The sequence below is a fragment of the Gouania willdenowi genome, chromosome 15 (assembly GCF_900634775.1).
Source record: "Gouania willdenowi chromosome 15, fGouWil2.1, whole genome shotgun sequence".
Taxonomy (NCBI): Eukaryota; Metazoa; Chordata; class Actinopteri; order Blenniiformes; family Gobiesocidae; genus Gouania; species Gouania willdenowi.
The window spans coordinates 27,299,557-27,315,325 of NC_041058.1; the positions used below are offsets into that span (position 1 = coordinate 27,299,557).

At 39.2% G+C, this 15,769-nt stretch overlaps 1 protein-coding gene across 2 annotated transcripts in view; it reads right to left on the minus strand.

The window, feature by feature from the left end:
* inpp5a (inositol polyphosphate-5-phosphatase A) overlaps window positions 1–15,769 on the minus strand; it is a 243,586-nt gene that overhangs the window by 62,054 nt on the left and 165,763 nt on the right. For both annotated transcript variants that reach the window (XM_028467693.1, XM_028467694.1), the window contains exon 9: window positions 2,739–2,823. In XM_028467693.1, coding sequence (XP_028323494.1) covers window positions 2,739–2,823 — 85 coding nt within the window. The remainder of the gene's footprint in view (window positions 1–2,738; window positions 2,824–15,769) is intronic.

Genomic DNA, 15,769 nt, shown 5'->3' on the forward strand with positions numbered 1-15,769 from the left:
TGGATTCTGTATTTATTATCTTCAGACACATGACAGGCCTGTTTGATGTGATCCAATTACAGGAGCAAAACCTGATGCATTGCCACAAATTACACATTGTCCTCTGTAAGACTACCCTCTCTGGCGATGACAGAAAAAACAATCTAATCAAAAAAGCGCAAATCTGGTGAGAGCTACGTTGCTATGCGCTAGCCAAATATGCTTGATGCCCTTTGCGACCATGTACTTATGTGAAAGTGGATTTTCAGCTTTGACAAACATGAAAAAACAAAATATAGAACAAGTCATTTAGTGGAGAACAATTTAAGACTCAGACTCTCTCAAATTCAGCCAAACTTATATGCATCCTCTCAACCTTCTCATTTTCCAAAATAACTTTTCACACAAAATGCCAGTAGGCAAATTAAGACATATAAATACGTTGAGTGATAATTCTGAATAAGATGTTTCGTTGTGTGCTTAGAGATTATTATAGTTTTTTTGTAATTATTATTAGGGCTGTTTCTTTAACATGTTAATGATGATTAATTAATTGCAGAATAAAATAACGCACTTCAAAACATAATGCTTTTTCTTTGCACTCCAAACATGCCTGAACCTTTTTGATTTCAAGAGTTCCCAGTATACCCATAATACTGATGCACAGACTAAGACGGGAGACTGCTGTGCTTTTGTTGGCGTTATTTAGATAAAAACACCGGATGGAAAACAAAAGCCCAGTTATGTGCAAATTGTACAAGAAACAGTTTGCCGATCCCCTACTACTACTACCTCAATGCTAAACATTAGCAGCTCACACCTCAATGCTAAACATGCAGCAGCTAGCACAGGCAGCTTGCATGACACTCGGACAGTGCCAATTGCAACACGCTGCGAGCATGCTATGTCTCCAATTCACACTGGACAAGATGACAGGGTTCAGAGCCAAAATGAATAAGTCCATGACTCAACGCATGTACAGAAACCATTATTCATTCACACCAGTCACTCACAACAGTCATATTGGTGGTGGTAAGCTACAATGTAGCCACAGCTGCCCTGGGGTATACTGGCAGAGTCATATTCAATTTCTCGCCTATGGCCCCTGTGACCACTACTAACATTCATTAGGCAATGTGGGTAAAGTGCCTTGACAACACTGACTTGGCTAGAGCGGGATTTGAACCTCCAACGCCTTGGTTATTGGACGACCCACTCTACCACTAAGCCACAGTCGTGGTCTTAATTATTTTTGGGAGGTCCAACATTTTCCTGAGCTCTCATCAGGAATGGCTACCTGTGCGCGTTAGTGAGTCTTTATGGAGCAATATCTGCACGATATCCTCCAGATCCAGGCAAAAGTGGTTACAATGTGCTGTGGAGGGATATATTCAACATATTAAAACAAACAACGAAGGGGACATTACAACTATCGAAGCGATTGACCGAATGGCTGCAGAATAGATCTATTGTATAACTCAGAAAAGAGTTCTTACTGTTTTTGATGTGTTAACTTATAGTACTTCATATGAACCTGATGTTTTATTTCATTTGTATTTTCTATTATTTGGAGATTGACAAAAGTCCACAGCAATATTTCCTCCTGATGGTCAAACTAAAGGTGGCAGCAGCTCTCGGGACTAGTCTCAAATACAGCGGAATGTAATTGTCTAGGTCTGCATGAATTCAAGTCTGTTAAAAATAATAAATGACTTTATAAAGCCACTTTGTCATTTGTCAATCTTTTGATCTGCCACAATAATGTAATTTCAATGAAAATACCTCAAGTTAAGGGCGTTTCTGATTCAATCTTTAGGTGAGATTAAAAAGAGATGAATTAAATTAATTGATTACAGAGCATATTAATCGCTACATTTTTGTTAAATCTCTTGACAACACTAATTAATATATATTATTGCTCAACAGGATAGGTAAAATTCAGGAACTAATTTCACTGTAGGGCTCCATTGTATATGACATTACATTATTGTGTTTTTTTTAAGTGTGCAGGAGTAGGGGGTACATGGCTTCAGGAGAAATGTCTGAAGGGGTACGGGACTGTGAAAAGTTTGGGAACCACTGATTTAGATGATTTAGGGCTCGCCTAGTGGTTGGGTTTGTATATCACAATAAGGTTTTCTCTCAATGTGTGCCACACAGGGTGAAGTCCTTCCTAAGTCAATTGAGCATCTGAGCCATCCATTCAGAGAGCTCTCCCTCCTCTTCCCACTAGTCTGAATAGAAAACAATACCCACACCTTGAACAGAATCAGTGATTCGAAAACCATTGTGCTGGAGAGGAGGCTGAGCAACGGCCGACAAGTGTCTCTCCCACTCTGTTATCAGAGGACTTCACCGTCCGCAGCAGGCTTTTATGACCTGTGCTCCCACTGAATCTCACTGAATAGCTGCACCACCTTAGCTCTCACTGGCCTCATTTGCACCAAGAGGAGCAGGAGGAAGACGGAGAGGAAGGAGGGAGAGGGAGGAAGGGGCAGAAACCGAGCAGTGAATGGCACCATAACATAACAATGCTGGTGGAGCCTTGGTTGGCAAACACAGCTGGGCAAGCCACAGTGAGGCGTTTAATGAGTCATAACTCTAAAGCAGCACTGCACTGGTAGAAACTCTTACTAGATTGAGATTGATCCCTAATTCACGCAAACACTCACACATTACCAGGAGTTTGATGGCATTTAACCAAAGACATTTGGAGTGAATCAGCAATCAGATGTTTACCAATTTGTAAAGTCACTCACCTCGATTACTTGCTTAGAGTCCAATCTAAAGTTGAAGTCTCCAAAAACAAAATATGGCAGCCTCTCATACCGCTGATCCGTGATCCTGCAAAACACAAGAAGCACCATTTAGACCAGTGGTTCTCAAACTTCTTTGGCTCAAGTACTCTAACTTTTGAATGCAAGTACCACCTTTGTCCGACTCCTACATTTTTCTAAGAATTCTATAAAACATAATGATGGAATGAATGAGTGATGACACACATTTTAAAGAATCCCATTTTGTAAATAAGTGAAATGAAACAGTATTTAGTTACTAAAATGTTTTATTTCTATAGTTTTTTTTTTTTTTTTATCATTTCCATTTCTTCCCTCCTGATGTGGGACCAAGACTGACCCTTGTATTTTCAGTTCATGTTCTAATCAAGATCATTTCTATCTTCATTTTGTTGTTTTTTGTCTGTTCTTTTTATTATCCAGTATATTTTTCCCTTGTTGTGTGTGTTTTTGTTGTCGTTTTGTGAGTTGCTGGTAATATTTAGTATGATTATCATTTTGTTAATCTCTTTCTCCCTCTGTAGAAGACCATTAGTCACTCTTTCTCTCTGAACTTCTGCAACTTTAGTTACCGAGGGCCACAGCACCACCTGCTGGTCTGACAACTCTGATCAGATAAATGACAAGATATGCCAGCGCTATAGTTGTTCTGGAAGCCCCACTGACAACTATATCTGTACATACAACCATGTTAACATCCATTTTTATAACAAAGTAGTTTAAAGTGATATTGAAGAATAATAATAGATAGGATATTTAATGTTATCCAAATTTCTTGTTTTTTCATGTCAAAAAATAAATAAATAAATAAATTGGTGAGATCCAAGAAATGTTAAAATTTGTTAAATGAACCTCCCAAGTAAAAGGACCACCAAACAAATTATTGTCATTCTTAAAAAAGAATTCATCTAGACTTGGGAAACCGACAAAAATATTTGTGGTAGCTTAATTGCTTTACTGAGGGGAACATTTGAGGGAGAAGAAACCCCTGACAACCCCATACAAATTTTGTTTATTCTCATAATGAAAATTATAAAATTTCCCGTACCCCATTATAATACCAAGATGAGACACTGTGTGGAATGTGCACTCTCCTACAAACTGTGCAGTTTGCTAGACAATTATTGAGTTGGTTATTTGTATGTCACTAACATATTTTAAAACACTTTAATTATATGTACTGACTTTCATAATCTAAGTGATGTAGATTTTTGTGCAGGGGTGGACTGGGACAAAACTGGCATTTTCTGTCCAGACCAGCCCACTACATTATCAGTGAGTGGACACCATGTAGAAGTCTGCAAATCTCTCGACGTTTTCTCTCATGCAAACTACAAAGCAGAGTCATATTCCTTGAAAGCGGTTAATACATAAATACATACATAAAATTGATAGCAATCAATCAATCTTTATTCATCATAGTGTCGAATCACAACAGAAGTGATGTCATGACGAGGGCTGAGACGAGACTAACGCGCTTTGTGGGGGCCCAATACCAGATGCGACTTGTCTGCTCTGAGACTACAACAATTGGATTTGCAAATATTTAAAACCATGATAAAGCCATTATTAAGTCAGTAATGCCATTATTTCTTGATTTTAATTCCCCCATAAAACCTTAAAAGGGGAAAACTTTTCAACCCTTGTTTACCTATTTTTCAGATTGTAGAATCCTTTTGCCAATAAATATTCCTTTTTTCTTACTTTTTGGCCACTTTTCATCCAAATGAAATAAGCTACTGTATACTTTTGCCAATCAATACTTTTCCTTTCCAATAAATACTGTTTCCTTTTTTCCTTATTCTTTTTGTTCCACATTCTTGACTGCTTTTGGCACATTTTATTCTTTTCTTGCCATGTTTTTGCCACTTTTGGAACATTTTATGCATCTCTGAGCCTGTCTGCCAATGATTGATTGCAATGACAAACAATGGACCAATAATTTGTGTCGATGACCGCTGGCAACACACTGCTAGCCAATGATGAGTGCCTGCCTCGCCCAATTGGAGGGAATGTGTGGTGAATGGCCTTAGAAATTAACAGAAGGATTGCAGTAATCAAGCCAGGAAGTGACAAGACTGTGGACAAGGATACCAGCAGTGTGAGGGGTGAGGGAGGGGCAGATATTATTGTAAGACAGCGTGCTGTCGAGGATGACACCCAGATTCTTAACCTGTGGAGAGGGGGAGATGAAGGAGTTGTCAATTTGGTTGGAGAAACTATTGGATTTGGAGAGTGTTGATTTTGTACCAATGAGGAGAACCTCAATTTTGTCACTGTTTAGTTTTAGGAGATTATTATTATTATTTAACCATGATTTAACTACTGAGATGCAGTCGGTAAGGGATGGGGATTGTTTACTGGTGAGGTAGAGCTGGGTGTCATCAGCATAACAGTGAAAGTGAATAACATGTTTACGGAAGATAGTGCCTAGGGGGAGGAGATAAATGATGAAGAGAAGAGGCCCCAGGACTGAGCCCTGGGGCACATCTGTAGTGACGGGGGAGGGGTTGATTTAAAGGATTTGAGCTGGATCTGAGTGTGGCCTGAGAGGTAGGATTTAAACCAGTTAAGGGGGTATGGGTAATGCCAATGGAGGCTAATCTTGGTGGTGTGGGCGACCGTGGCTCAGGTGCTGGAGGGTCGTCTTCTGATCGAGAGGTTGGGGGTTTGATCCCTGTACCTGACTATGTGTCGAAGTGTCCTTGGGCAAGACACTGAACCCTAAGTTGCTCCCAATGGTCGACTAGCGCCTTGCATGGCAGTCCTGTCCCATTAGTGTGTGAATGTGAGAGTGATTGGGTGAATGAGCTGATCTGTAAAGCGCTTTGGGACTGCTCCAGTGTGGTTATAAGGCGCTATATAAATCTAGTCCGTTTACCGTGTGAGAGATAGTTTTGAATGCTGTACTCAGGTTGAGATGGATGAGGATGGTGAGGAGTCCAGAATCAGCTGCCATGAGAAGGTCGTTGGTGATTTTTGTGAGTACTGTTTTGGCGCTACGGAGGATTAGGAAACCAGACTGTTGATAGAGGTTATTGTGGGATAGGTGAGAGTGAAGTTGGCTGGCAACTGTTTTTTCAAGGATTTTACTGATGAAGGGGAGATGGGAGATGGGATGGAAGCTATTGAAATTGGAAGGATCAGCACCGGGTTTTTTCAGGATTCGAGTTATTGCAGCGGTTTTGAAGGACGAGAGAACAGTTCCAGTGATGAGCGAGGAGTGAATGATGGCAGATATGATGGGAATCAAAGAGGGGAGGGAGGCTTTGCCCAGGAATGCGGGGAGAGGGTCCAACTGACAGGAGGATGGTTTGGACTGACGGATGAGGTCTGAGATTTCAGAGGGAGTGGGGAGCTAGAAGGTGGAAGAGGAATGAACAAATGAGAAGGATTCTGGTGGGATGGGGAGAGGAGACGAGGGGTGCGCTGGGTCCTTGGCTCCTTGGTGCTTTCTCTTGGGGTCTTAGGGGCGTTTGGAGGGCTGCTCGGCCGTGGGGGGGTTGCCTGGGCTCCCTGACCCCCGCTCTTTCTGCGAGCCTGGCTGCATCTTCGGGTCCAGGACAGCACTTGGGTTTGCAATGGTGATTCTTGCACATACATTGGTCTACAATGCACTGGAATGCCTTGGACTGTGGGCTAAAACTCATAATGGGCTTAACTTTAAACACATTGTTCCCCATCTTTTTATATTCTCCCTTTAATAAAATGTTTCTTACCCTGCCTTAGGGAGGGCTGGTGATGGTCACAATTATGCAATGAAATTAATTCATTTATTTAAATGCAATAACAAAACATGCATTGCTGTCTTAAAAAGTTTGTACTTCTTGTAGTGTTGACATTTGACAGCATGTGCATACAAGATAAAAATAAATAAATTTAAAAAAAAGTAAATTTGACTCTGAAGAAGTCAATACCACATTACCCATGAACCTTACTGCCCGTGACTGAAGGGACATTTAAAACATGCAGGACTGCAGCCTTCCAAGAGTTGGTTATTTGTAATCAGATCATTTGTTAATGTTGCATTGCTGTTGATCAGATAACAACTCCATTTTATAAACAGATTTACACTCATCTCAACGTCAAAGAGCTGAGTGTTCCTCAAAGATCATTTTCAGTTCATTTGAGTCCACATCATTAGTCTAATTGTGTGTTTGATCAGAAATAGACAGGTGAACCATCTATGGTGTTCTCAATCTAGATTATTTGACTCTCCTAAAGTTTCCATAGTATTGCAATTATTGTTTGAATTCCAAGTTGTTTTTGTTGGTGTTTCACATTTAGTTTGCTAAAAATAATAAAATCCAACATCTACAAAGTCTGGCATTGAAAGGTTAAAACCAAAAGTCAGCTCTCGGAGGATTCATAGAGTACAGACACTCCCTGACATGAACTAATTCCAAAAGTTCAATAACTAATAACACCAGCATTTTAGTAGCAAAGAAATGCAGCTAAATGACATTTAATTAACTCCAATGCCTCATCACATTTTTAAAAAAGTGACTAGTCCACAGAGCAGGGATCAGAAACTATATGGATGCAGTGGAGTCCGATGTGTAATTAATGATTCTGGATGTCTGGCCTAGCATCTCCACTTAGTTTGTAGATAAATCTCAGCATGTACTTCTCAGGCACAGATAACAAAATATTTATGAGGCCGTAGAGAAGAGGGAAGCGTTTCTTAGGGTTGGGTCTGAAAAGCAGACAACTGCATAAATTAGCATGGCTGTTTCTAATTCACTGTGCAGGAAGGTGGAGGTGAGTCAAGTAAAGACTGAGGCAGTTAACACAGCAAGTGTGGTCGAATCAGGTATACACTTGTAAATGGCTCATGTTTGTGTTAAGTACAAAGGTGAGACCAAGTCTTTCACAAAAACTATTTTGGGAAGCCAAGTGGTTTATTTTTGTATGCAAATCTTATAGTGTTTTTTTTGGGCATGCATTAGCGAATTATTAACTGCATAGTTCAAACTTAGTGGTTTAGTGTTAGGGTTAGTAGCTCGGGGAGTAACGGATTACAAGTAACAGTGTTACGTAATCAGTATACAAAAAACATGTAACTGTAATCTGTGACATATTAAAAAAACATGTTATCAGATTACAGGTTTTTTTTTGTAAAAACAGGGATTATTTCGGAGGATTACATTTTAAAATCAAGCAGAATACACATCAGTGCATCAACACACAGTGGGCACACTCACATTGAGACACTTGGCACACACGTGTTTGTAGAAAGATCTCTGATTGGCTGAAATACAGCATGAATTTACAGGGCCAAGAGAAAGAGAAGAAATTCACTGTCCACTCAGAACACATTGGATTACATTATGCTAAAAAAAAATATTATGGATTTTTGACCAAATGATGCCAAAAAAACCTTACATACTGCAGCTTTAAGCAGTGAAGACGCTGGTGTCTCCTCTCACAGTTCTCCTCAAAGTTCAAAGCATTATCACCAGTGACGTGCCGTCAGGGTAGGCAAGGTAGGCAGTGTCTACCCAAGGGTGAATTGATATTTTGATTATTTGTTTTAATTATAATTTTTTATTATAAATTATTTATTTTTCTATTTCCTATAGCCTACTGTACCTATAAGTTCGAGTGTCCGCATTTTGTGCGTTTCATAGCCCAAATTACTAAACAGCGCTACTTCCTGGAAAGGCTGCAATAGCTGTAAAGGAGGAGGAGGCCACGCCCCGTCCCAAAAGCACATGGCTGCTCTGCCTCTGTTCACATAGCATGTTTTTACGTGTTTGCGCATGCGCAGTCAGGTCCCCAAGATGAAAACCATTTACACAGCGTAGAGAGCTGCCTTTGGACATAACCGCGCTATGCTAAATGTTATACGTAAGTTCACAGTACATGAGTGAATCAGAAGAATCAGAATCAGAATCAGAATCAGAATCAGCTTTATTGACCAGGTACAGTTTAGAACAATACGAGGAATTTGACTAGGTAGTTGCAGTGAAAGGAGACACATCAACACACCGGAGCAGCCGGAGCAGCCGATCCATTGTGAATTGTTGCCATGTGACCGCTGCTGCTACGTTCTCTAGCTAGTGGGTGGGATAACACTACAGGCAGGATGACAGCACTATAACCGATAGAGAAAAACAACAGCTTTTAAAAGATGGGAGACCAACACCTGAGTTACCAGAGCTTCAGCAAAGGTAAGGTCAGAAAATGTTTCAGACTACTTTATAGTAAAGCTTTTAGTTAACTGGATTTTAATTTTTATTCGTCCTTTAATGTTGCTGTTCTTATGATATTTATGCACTCTTGTTTTATTATTCTATTGTGTTGCACTTGTACTCTTACCACAACTCTGTACAGCACTTTGTGATTTTATCTGCAAAAAGCGCTTTATAAATAAACTACTTTCTTACTTACTTCATAATTTTCACAGTGAATGGTAAAAAAGGAAGGATTGGATGCTCCTCACTGAGGCTGTTCTGAGTTGTTGTTGTTGGCATTGTCTCTGTGTTTCTGTGTTTCCAACACAAACAACGAATGCGCTGCCGTGTCATGAGATATATCTTGTTGGGAGAGTATGGAGGCTATATTAAATAGTTGTTTATGTTTATTTTATGGTGTTTATGATGTTGATTTTGTTAGATGGCTAAAAGCTTGTTCATGTGGATCTTTTTGGGTTTTTTCTTTCTTATTATGAATTTTATATTTTGATAAGCGCATTGAGATGATTTTGGTGTAAATGCTTATACAAATAAAATTGAATTGAATTAACACTTGCCAGCAGAAACATATGAAATTGTCATTAGTGGTCTCGATTTGCAACGTGCCTACCCAACCCGAGTGGTCACGGCACGTCACTGATAAAGTCATCAATTATAGGGCCATGGCTGCTCTTGTTGCCCTGAAGAAGACTGATGACCACTGTGTCATCTGCATACTTTAAAATAGTCTGATTTCTAAAAGTACTTGAACACATATTTGTGTAGAGAATAAAAACAGAGGAAAGCCAGTGGAAGAGCACACTGTGTTTGATAAAACCCCGTTCACTTCGTCGCCAAACTCTCACTGCCAGTCGCTGTGTGCGCATGCGCCCTCTAGTTAAACGTAAAACCAATCTATGTTTGTTGCGCATAATAGCAAAGTTATATAGATAGTGTGTTTGTATGCATCAAAGTTCATGCATATCTCATTAATTAACAAAGCAGGACTGAAGTCATCAATGGCTTCACAACAAGGTGCTAAGAGACGACAGAGTTAGTGATCAGCCCAAAGGAGGGCAGTAAAATGGTTGAACAGTCTTCAACACAGCTCTTACAGCCATGGGAACTCAAGTATTTACTCTCCAAGATGAAAATGTGCTAACCTTGATAGCGGTGAGAAAACAATTTATGTTTTGTAATTTTGAATTTATAGTAATCAAAGAGTGTTATCTAAAACAGAGACAATACTAAATTTTTAGCACTAAGGAGACAATAGTTTGCATTGAAAGAGGCAGTGCCTCTAAAAAAATGGATGAGGACAGAATGGAGGATAAGGAGCAAAAGAGTGTCTGTGTGTTTCTCCACCAATGAGGTCTTTCTCCTACTAACAGCCATGTCTAATACCCGCAGCCTGGCTGTTTTGTCTGCGGCTCCAAGGTATCAGCAACAGGTCAGAAGGTAACACTCTGTTTACACGATCATTTCCTAAAGCACTCATGGTGACCCGCTGGTGTGAAAGTTGACTTTTTCTCTTGGTCTTTGTGGGGAAGGGTTAGGAAGAATTGCAACATTAGCTACAGCTACTGGGCGTGAAAAGAGGCCTCAGGGTGGGGGGTCCGAGCTGTGGGTGGAAGAGGGGCGGGCGTTTGCTGACCCTCAGCTTGGACAGGGGCCCCACCATTAGCTTCGTCATCACACTTCATTTAGGCAACTGTAACAGTGTCTGTGACATTCTCCCACAAAGACACACTCCTTTACACAGTCTATAAACATGCTTTCTACTGGCCAATTCATTGCGTGCTGACACCCTTGAAAGAGCCTCTTCACATCGGCTGCTCTCACTGTGGTTTGGACTTGAAGTGGGAGGGGCCAGGTTCTCTGTCAGGCCTTCCTTAGGCCACACAAAGACTGGGGTCAGACATTAATTTATAACAGCCCTGTTCTCTGCTCCCAGGCTCCTTTAACTGCAAGCACAAAGCAACCATCATTGATTCTTCTTTTAGGGATTCTCTCTTGCACACATGGATACCACCAAAGAAGTCAGACAAACCAATGAGCAGACATCTGGAAATTGCGTTGCACCAAAATGACAAGCATTTTCTACCTAAAGATGCTCGGAAACTCCATGCTGACTTATTTGCCATTATTGACAGCTAAACTGAGTCATAATAGACAGCCTGTTTGGGATTATGAGGGTGCAACTGGGGGCCATGCTATGATCATATTGACAAGATGACTTACCATAAATTGGCCAGTCAGATTGGTCTGTGCACACAATAGCTGGAATGAACGCACCCATCTATTGTAAGTAAGTGTTGAGAATTTGGGAGAATGTTAACATTGTGAAGAATGTGCTGGTGACGTCTTTCTGAAAGGGCTGAGGGTGGCCCCTGATGGGACCTTTGACACTCCAGGAAAGCCTTAGCCTTGCTCCCCCACTTTGTTGGCACCCCATCTCCTTAGTAACACCCACACCGACAACGAGAACACCAGTGGGGGGTTTGCTGAGGCGGTCATGCAGAGGTTAGCTAATAGGGCTGCTGGGGCCAATGAGAGAAGGAGGATGTACTCAAGATAAGGGAGTCCTTAATATAGAGACTGGTTTCAAGATGCCGATCAGAACACTGGATGTAAACTGTCCTTCACAGGAATTAATTTTAATAATGAAATGAAGCATGTGAAAAGTTATGTGACAAATTACCTTGTCATTGTGAGTGATTCAGTAACAAAAAAAAATCAAAAAAAAAATCACATTATTACAAGTAACAGAAAATTAACCTTTAGATATTAGTCTTTCTTATTATTCAAGAAAGGCAACAAAGTGATTTCAAAAGCTTAACAATTAAAGAGTTAGGGCAGAGGGTATGAGGTGATCTATAGGACAAAATTTAATCTCTCTCAATATATAACAACTGCAAAATTGTGTTTTTTACAACAATAATTTTAGGGATATGACTCTTGCAGTTTTATTTAGGTAGGGGATTAAGAATGCTTCTAGTTGGTGACCAGATTAAATCAAAATTGACAAAATACCCGTGGGCAGAATCCCAACCACTTAGAAAAATGGACAAAACCCCAATTTTATTTATACATGTAAAATAATGGCACATATTGTATAACACACATTTTACTACAATTATGGTTATGGCTATAATTAGGTGTTGGAATTTAATACCTTGATGTAGTTAATAACTCTTAGGAACTGACAAGTCATATAAAAAAGTGATAAAATATCCCTTCTTCAAAAAATGGATAAAATCCCAATCACATCTCTATAAATACAAAGCAATGGCATATTTTCACTCCTGCATCTTCGCCTTCAGTGACGTCTGATTCTTTAAGACGAGCTAGAAGCTGGTTTTCTCAATCCACAGTACACACACACACACACACACACACACACACACACACACACACACACACACACACACACACACACACACACACACACACACACACCATAGACGATTGATAAGAAAACCAACAGTTGGACACCCCCACCCCCTTATAATTACATACCTACATCACAGACAGAAATCTATGATAAAGTGTTATATCATTGTTGTAATCTATTTTAGAAAAGGCAACAAAATGCCAGTTTTTAGTTTTGTCAATAAAAATGCCTACCTTAACCCCAATTGTAATACATGTTTTTTCTATAAATTGTTTCATATTTCTACATCCTATTTGGGTTATGTCTGCTGGGATTTTGTCAGGTCATGGAAAATGTCTGATCTGCTTTAATACTCCAACAGGAATAGTTTATCTATAATTCATTTTACTTTTCATTAGTGATACTATGCTTGATGAGGATCAGGAAACATTTTGGGTGACTTCATGTACAAATATTTGTCTAAACATTTATTCATGACTGCTGGTTAGAAAACAAAGGAATAATAGTCAATGTATTGGGATAACTGGCAGATTGTTCTTTACAGCCTGACAAAAATCCAAACTAAATACCACTGAGGATGGGATGTCCTCAAAAGCATAAGAAGTGGAGTGGATGTGAGGGAATTAAACAGATTCAAACACAGCAGAAAGTTACTGCAGGGAAGATTAACCTCTGGTCCTTCAGGCCTCCCAGGGTGAGAAGGCAGTATAGACTCACACAGGAAGACAAAATGCAGAAATGATGCAAAGCTGCTACAAATATGAAACTAGCCTAAATACTTGCTTACTGTTTAGTTATGAATATTCATTCCATGGAAAAGTTGCAGGTTGTTTCTATTGCATATAATTACATGGAGGTTGCAATGCTTGCAAGGAAAAGGACACACACGAAGACACATACACACACCTCTCTAATAAATTCATTCAGGCTTTATGGAGGATGCCTGCGATTATCCAGTCCTCCCTCTTGCTGCTCAACAAGTCTATTGGCTGGAAACGAGCAGGCCTTTCTCTGCTCTTTCAGCTCGTTGTTCTGGGAAAAGCTAAAAGGGAAACATTTAGATTGGAGGGCTCTTTGAGACGCTGTGACAGTTGACTGATGACCCACCATAAAATGACAAAGCATCAGTGTGTGGTGGCCAGTGCAGCCCACTGCCTCCCCATGGGAAACTAATTGCTTTGAATTGTTAACGGCAACATTATTTTTCTGCCAATCATTGCTTTTCAATGCCCCGAAAATGAGCATGAAACAAGTCTTTTCAGCTAACAAAACTGTTAAATGTCCCCAATGTTGATCAAATTAACTTCAGCACTGTGACAATGGACTATATTTGTGTGAAAATAATGGCTGGCCACAAAGGATGTCTTTATGCAAGGATTTCACAGTTGTAATGTAAAACTGTTCTCCCTGAACCGAACCAGCCGCTATAAAAAGGAGGTTCGAAAAAGAAACAAACTCTAACACAAAGAAGTGATTTTTTTTTAAGGACGAGGGAAGGAAGAAAAAATGGGTTGATTTTATCTCATGGTATCATTCCACAGGCTTGTTTCACAGCTCGGTGTCCAGTCACGTAGAATAGAAGGAGATTTAAGTGTGATCTCAACTGTCCTTATAATAATAATAATAACAATAATAATAATAATAATAATAATAATAACAATAATAATAATAATAATAATAATAATAATAATAATAATAATAATAATAATAATAATATCCATTAAATGGGACCAATGATAATTTTGACAGTTTTTAGTTCAAATGTAGTCCGTTTTAATTTTAATATCATTTTAGTCTTGCTTTAATATTTTGTCAGTTTTTAACAATTTGAAAGTTTCATTATACTGTAAAAGATTTTGCAAAATGATGTTATGTCATGGTAGTAACAACTCCATGTAAGCTATACCTTTAAATAGGTGTTTAGTAATTTAAAGGGGGAATGTGACGTATTACTCTTGTATAGTAAAAAAAAAAAATGTCCAAGGCCTGACATAAAAAAATAAATTAAATTAAATTAAAAAATAAATTAAAAAACGTGCAATTCACAATCATGTTTTTCACAAGTTGTTTATTTTTTGTATAATTGAACCAATGATTTACCACCGTCAAAAATAAAGTTAAACTCAAATAAAATTACAAGCATTAACAATAACTGCTACCGTCACCTATCATCTCTCTACCTCACTCTCCCCGCGTTCACAAAATAGCATAGCCACCATTTCTTTGTCCTTGGTAGCGCCCCCGCTTTGAGAGCAGGGCAAGGTCATCTAGTCAGAAAGATACACTGAGATTTAATTTAGATATTTAATTTACTAAAAAGGAAACAATCAAGGCATTGAGGATGGTTGTAAACTAGGTTTTTTTTTTTTCATGTTTTTACTTGCCAGTTGATTATGAAGAAAGATAATTTAAAATTTTTGTTGTAAGTTCTTTTTTTAAGTTCTTGCCACAAAATAAAGCATTGTCAATGAAAACATTTAGTTTAAAGCTGCAGTATGTGCATTTGTGACATTGGAATGGAACAACCATGCTCCGCTCCCCCGAATGTGCTTTTCAGGGCAGAACACCAGCTTATGAGGCCTGTGGAGTGGTTTTGGATTTATTTTACCATTTAGTTGGATTCTGTTAATTTTTTCCTGTTCAATTCTGAGGCCTCATTTATAACCATTGCACTGCTTACAAATGCACAAAATGGGGATTGAAAGTTTATGATTTATAAAAATAAACATAGCGTTAGAATTAGAGGATGGACATTTAATTGCCCGAGCATGTAGGGGTCATCAGTTGACATTTCCAAATGCTTTCCGAGTAGGAAACAGGATCTTGACTGTGTCGGGCTTGTGTCAGGCACAACAAAAAGATTTCAATGCTTGGGTCGGGTTCAATGACGGCTCTACCGGACTTGGCCCTGACAGAACAATGCGGCCCGATCTGCACTCTGGGCACACGGTACTAGTTATGATCCTGGCGCACAAACTTTTCCTCTTGCCCTCTACCTTCAGATCAGACAACTTTTTCTAAACCTCTGACAAATACCTATTGATAGCTGTATGACTATTTACAGCTGTGACGAGGTGCTGCCACTAATTTGCTTTTTATTTATTAGTGATGCCACTACTGTGACCACTAAATAATTAATTATACTTTTTCTGGCCTCCATCACTCACAAGCACCTGTATTTTGTTCTGAAATTCCTTTTCCTTGCATTTTCTACTCAGATCGATCTTAAAATACAGCAGAATTGATTAGCTTGAAAAAAAAAAAACATTCTTGCATTGCCAGACCCGTTTTCAGCAGACAAACAAATAAGCATAGGGAACTGTGGATGTGTGTGGGTCTATATCAATTCAAGTATCCTCACTGTGTATTGAATCAACTCTGTCTTGCATGTTACTCTAGGTTTAATAATTAATATAAAAATCTTA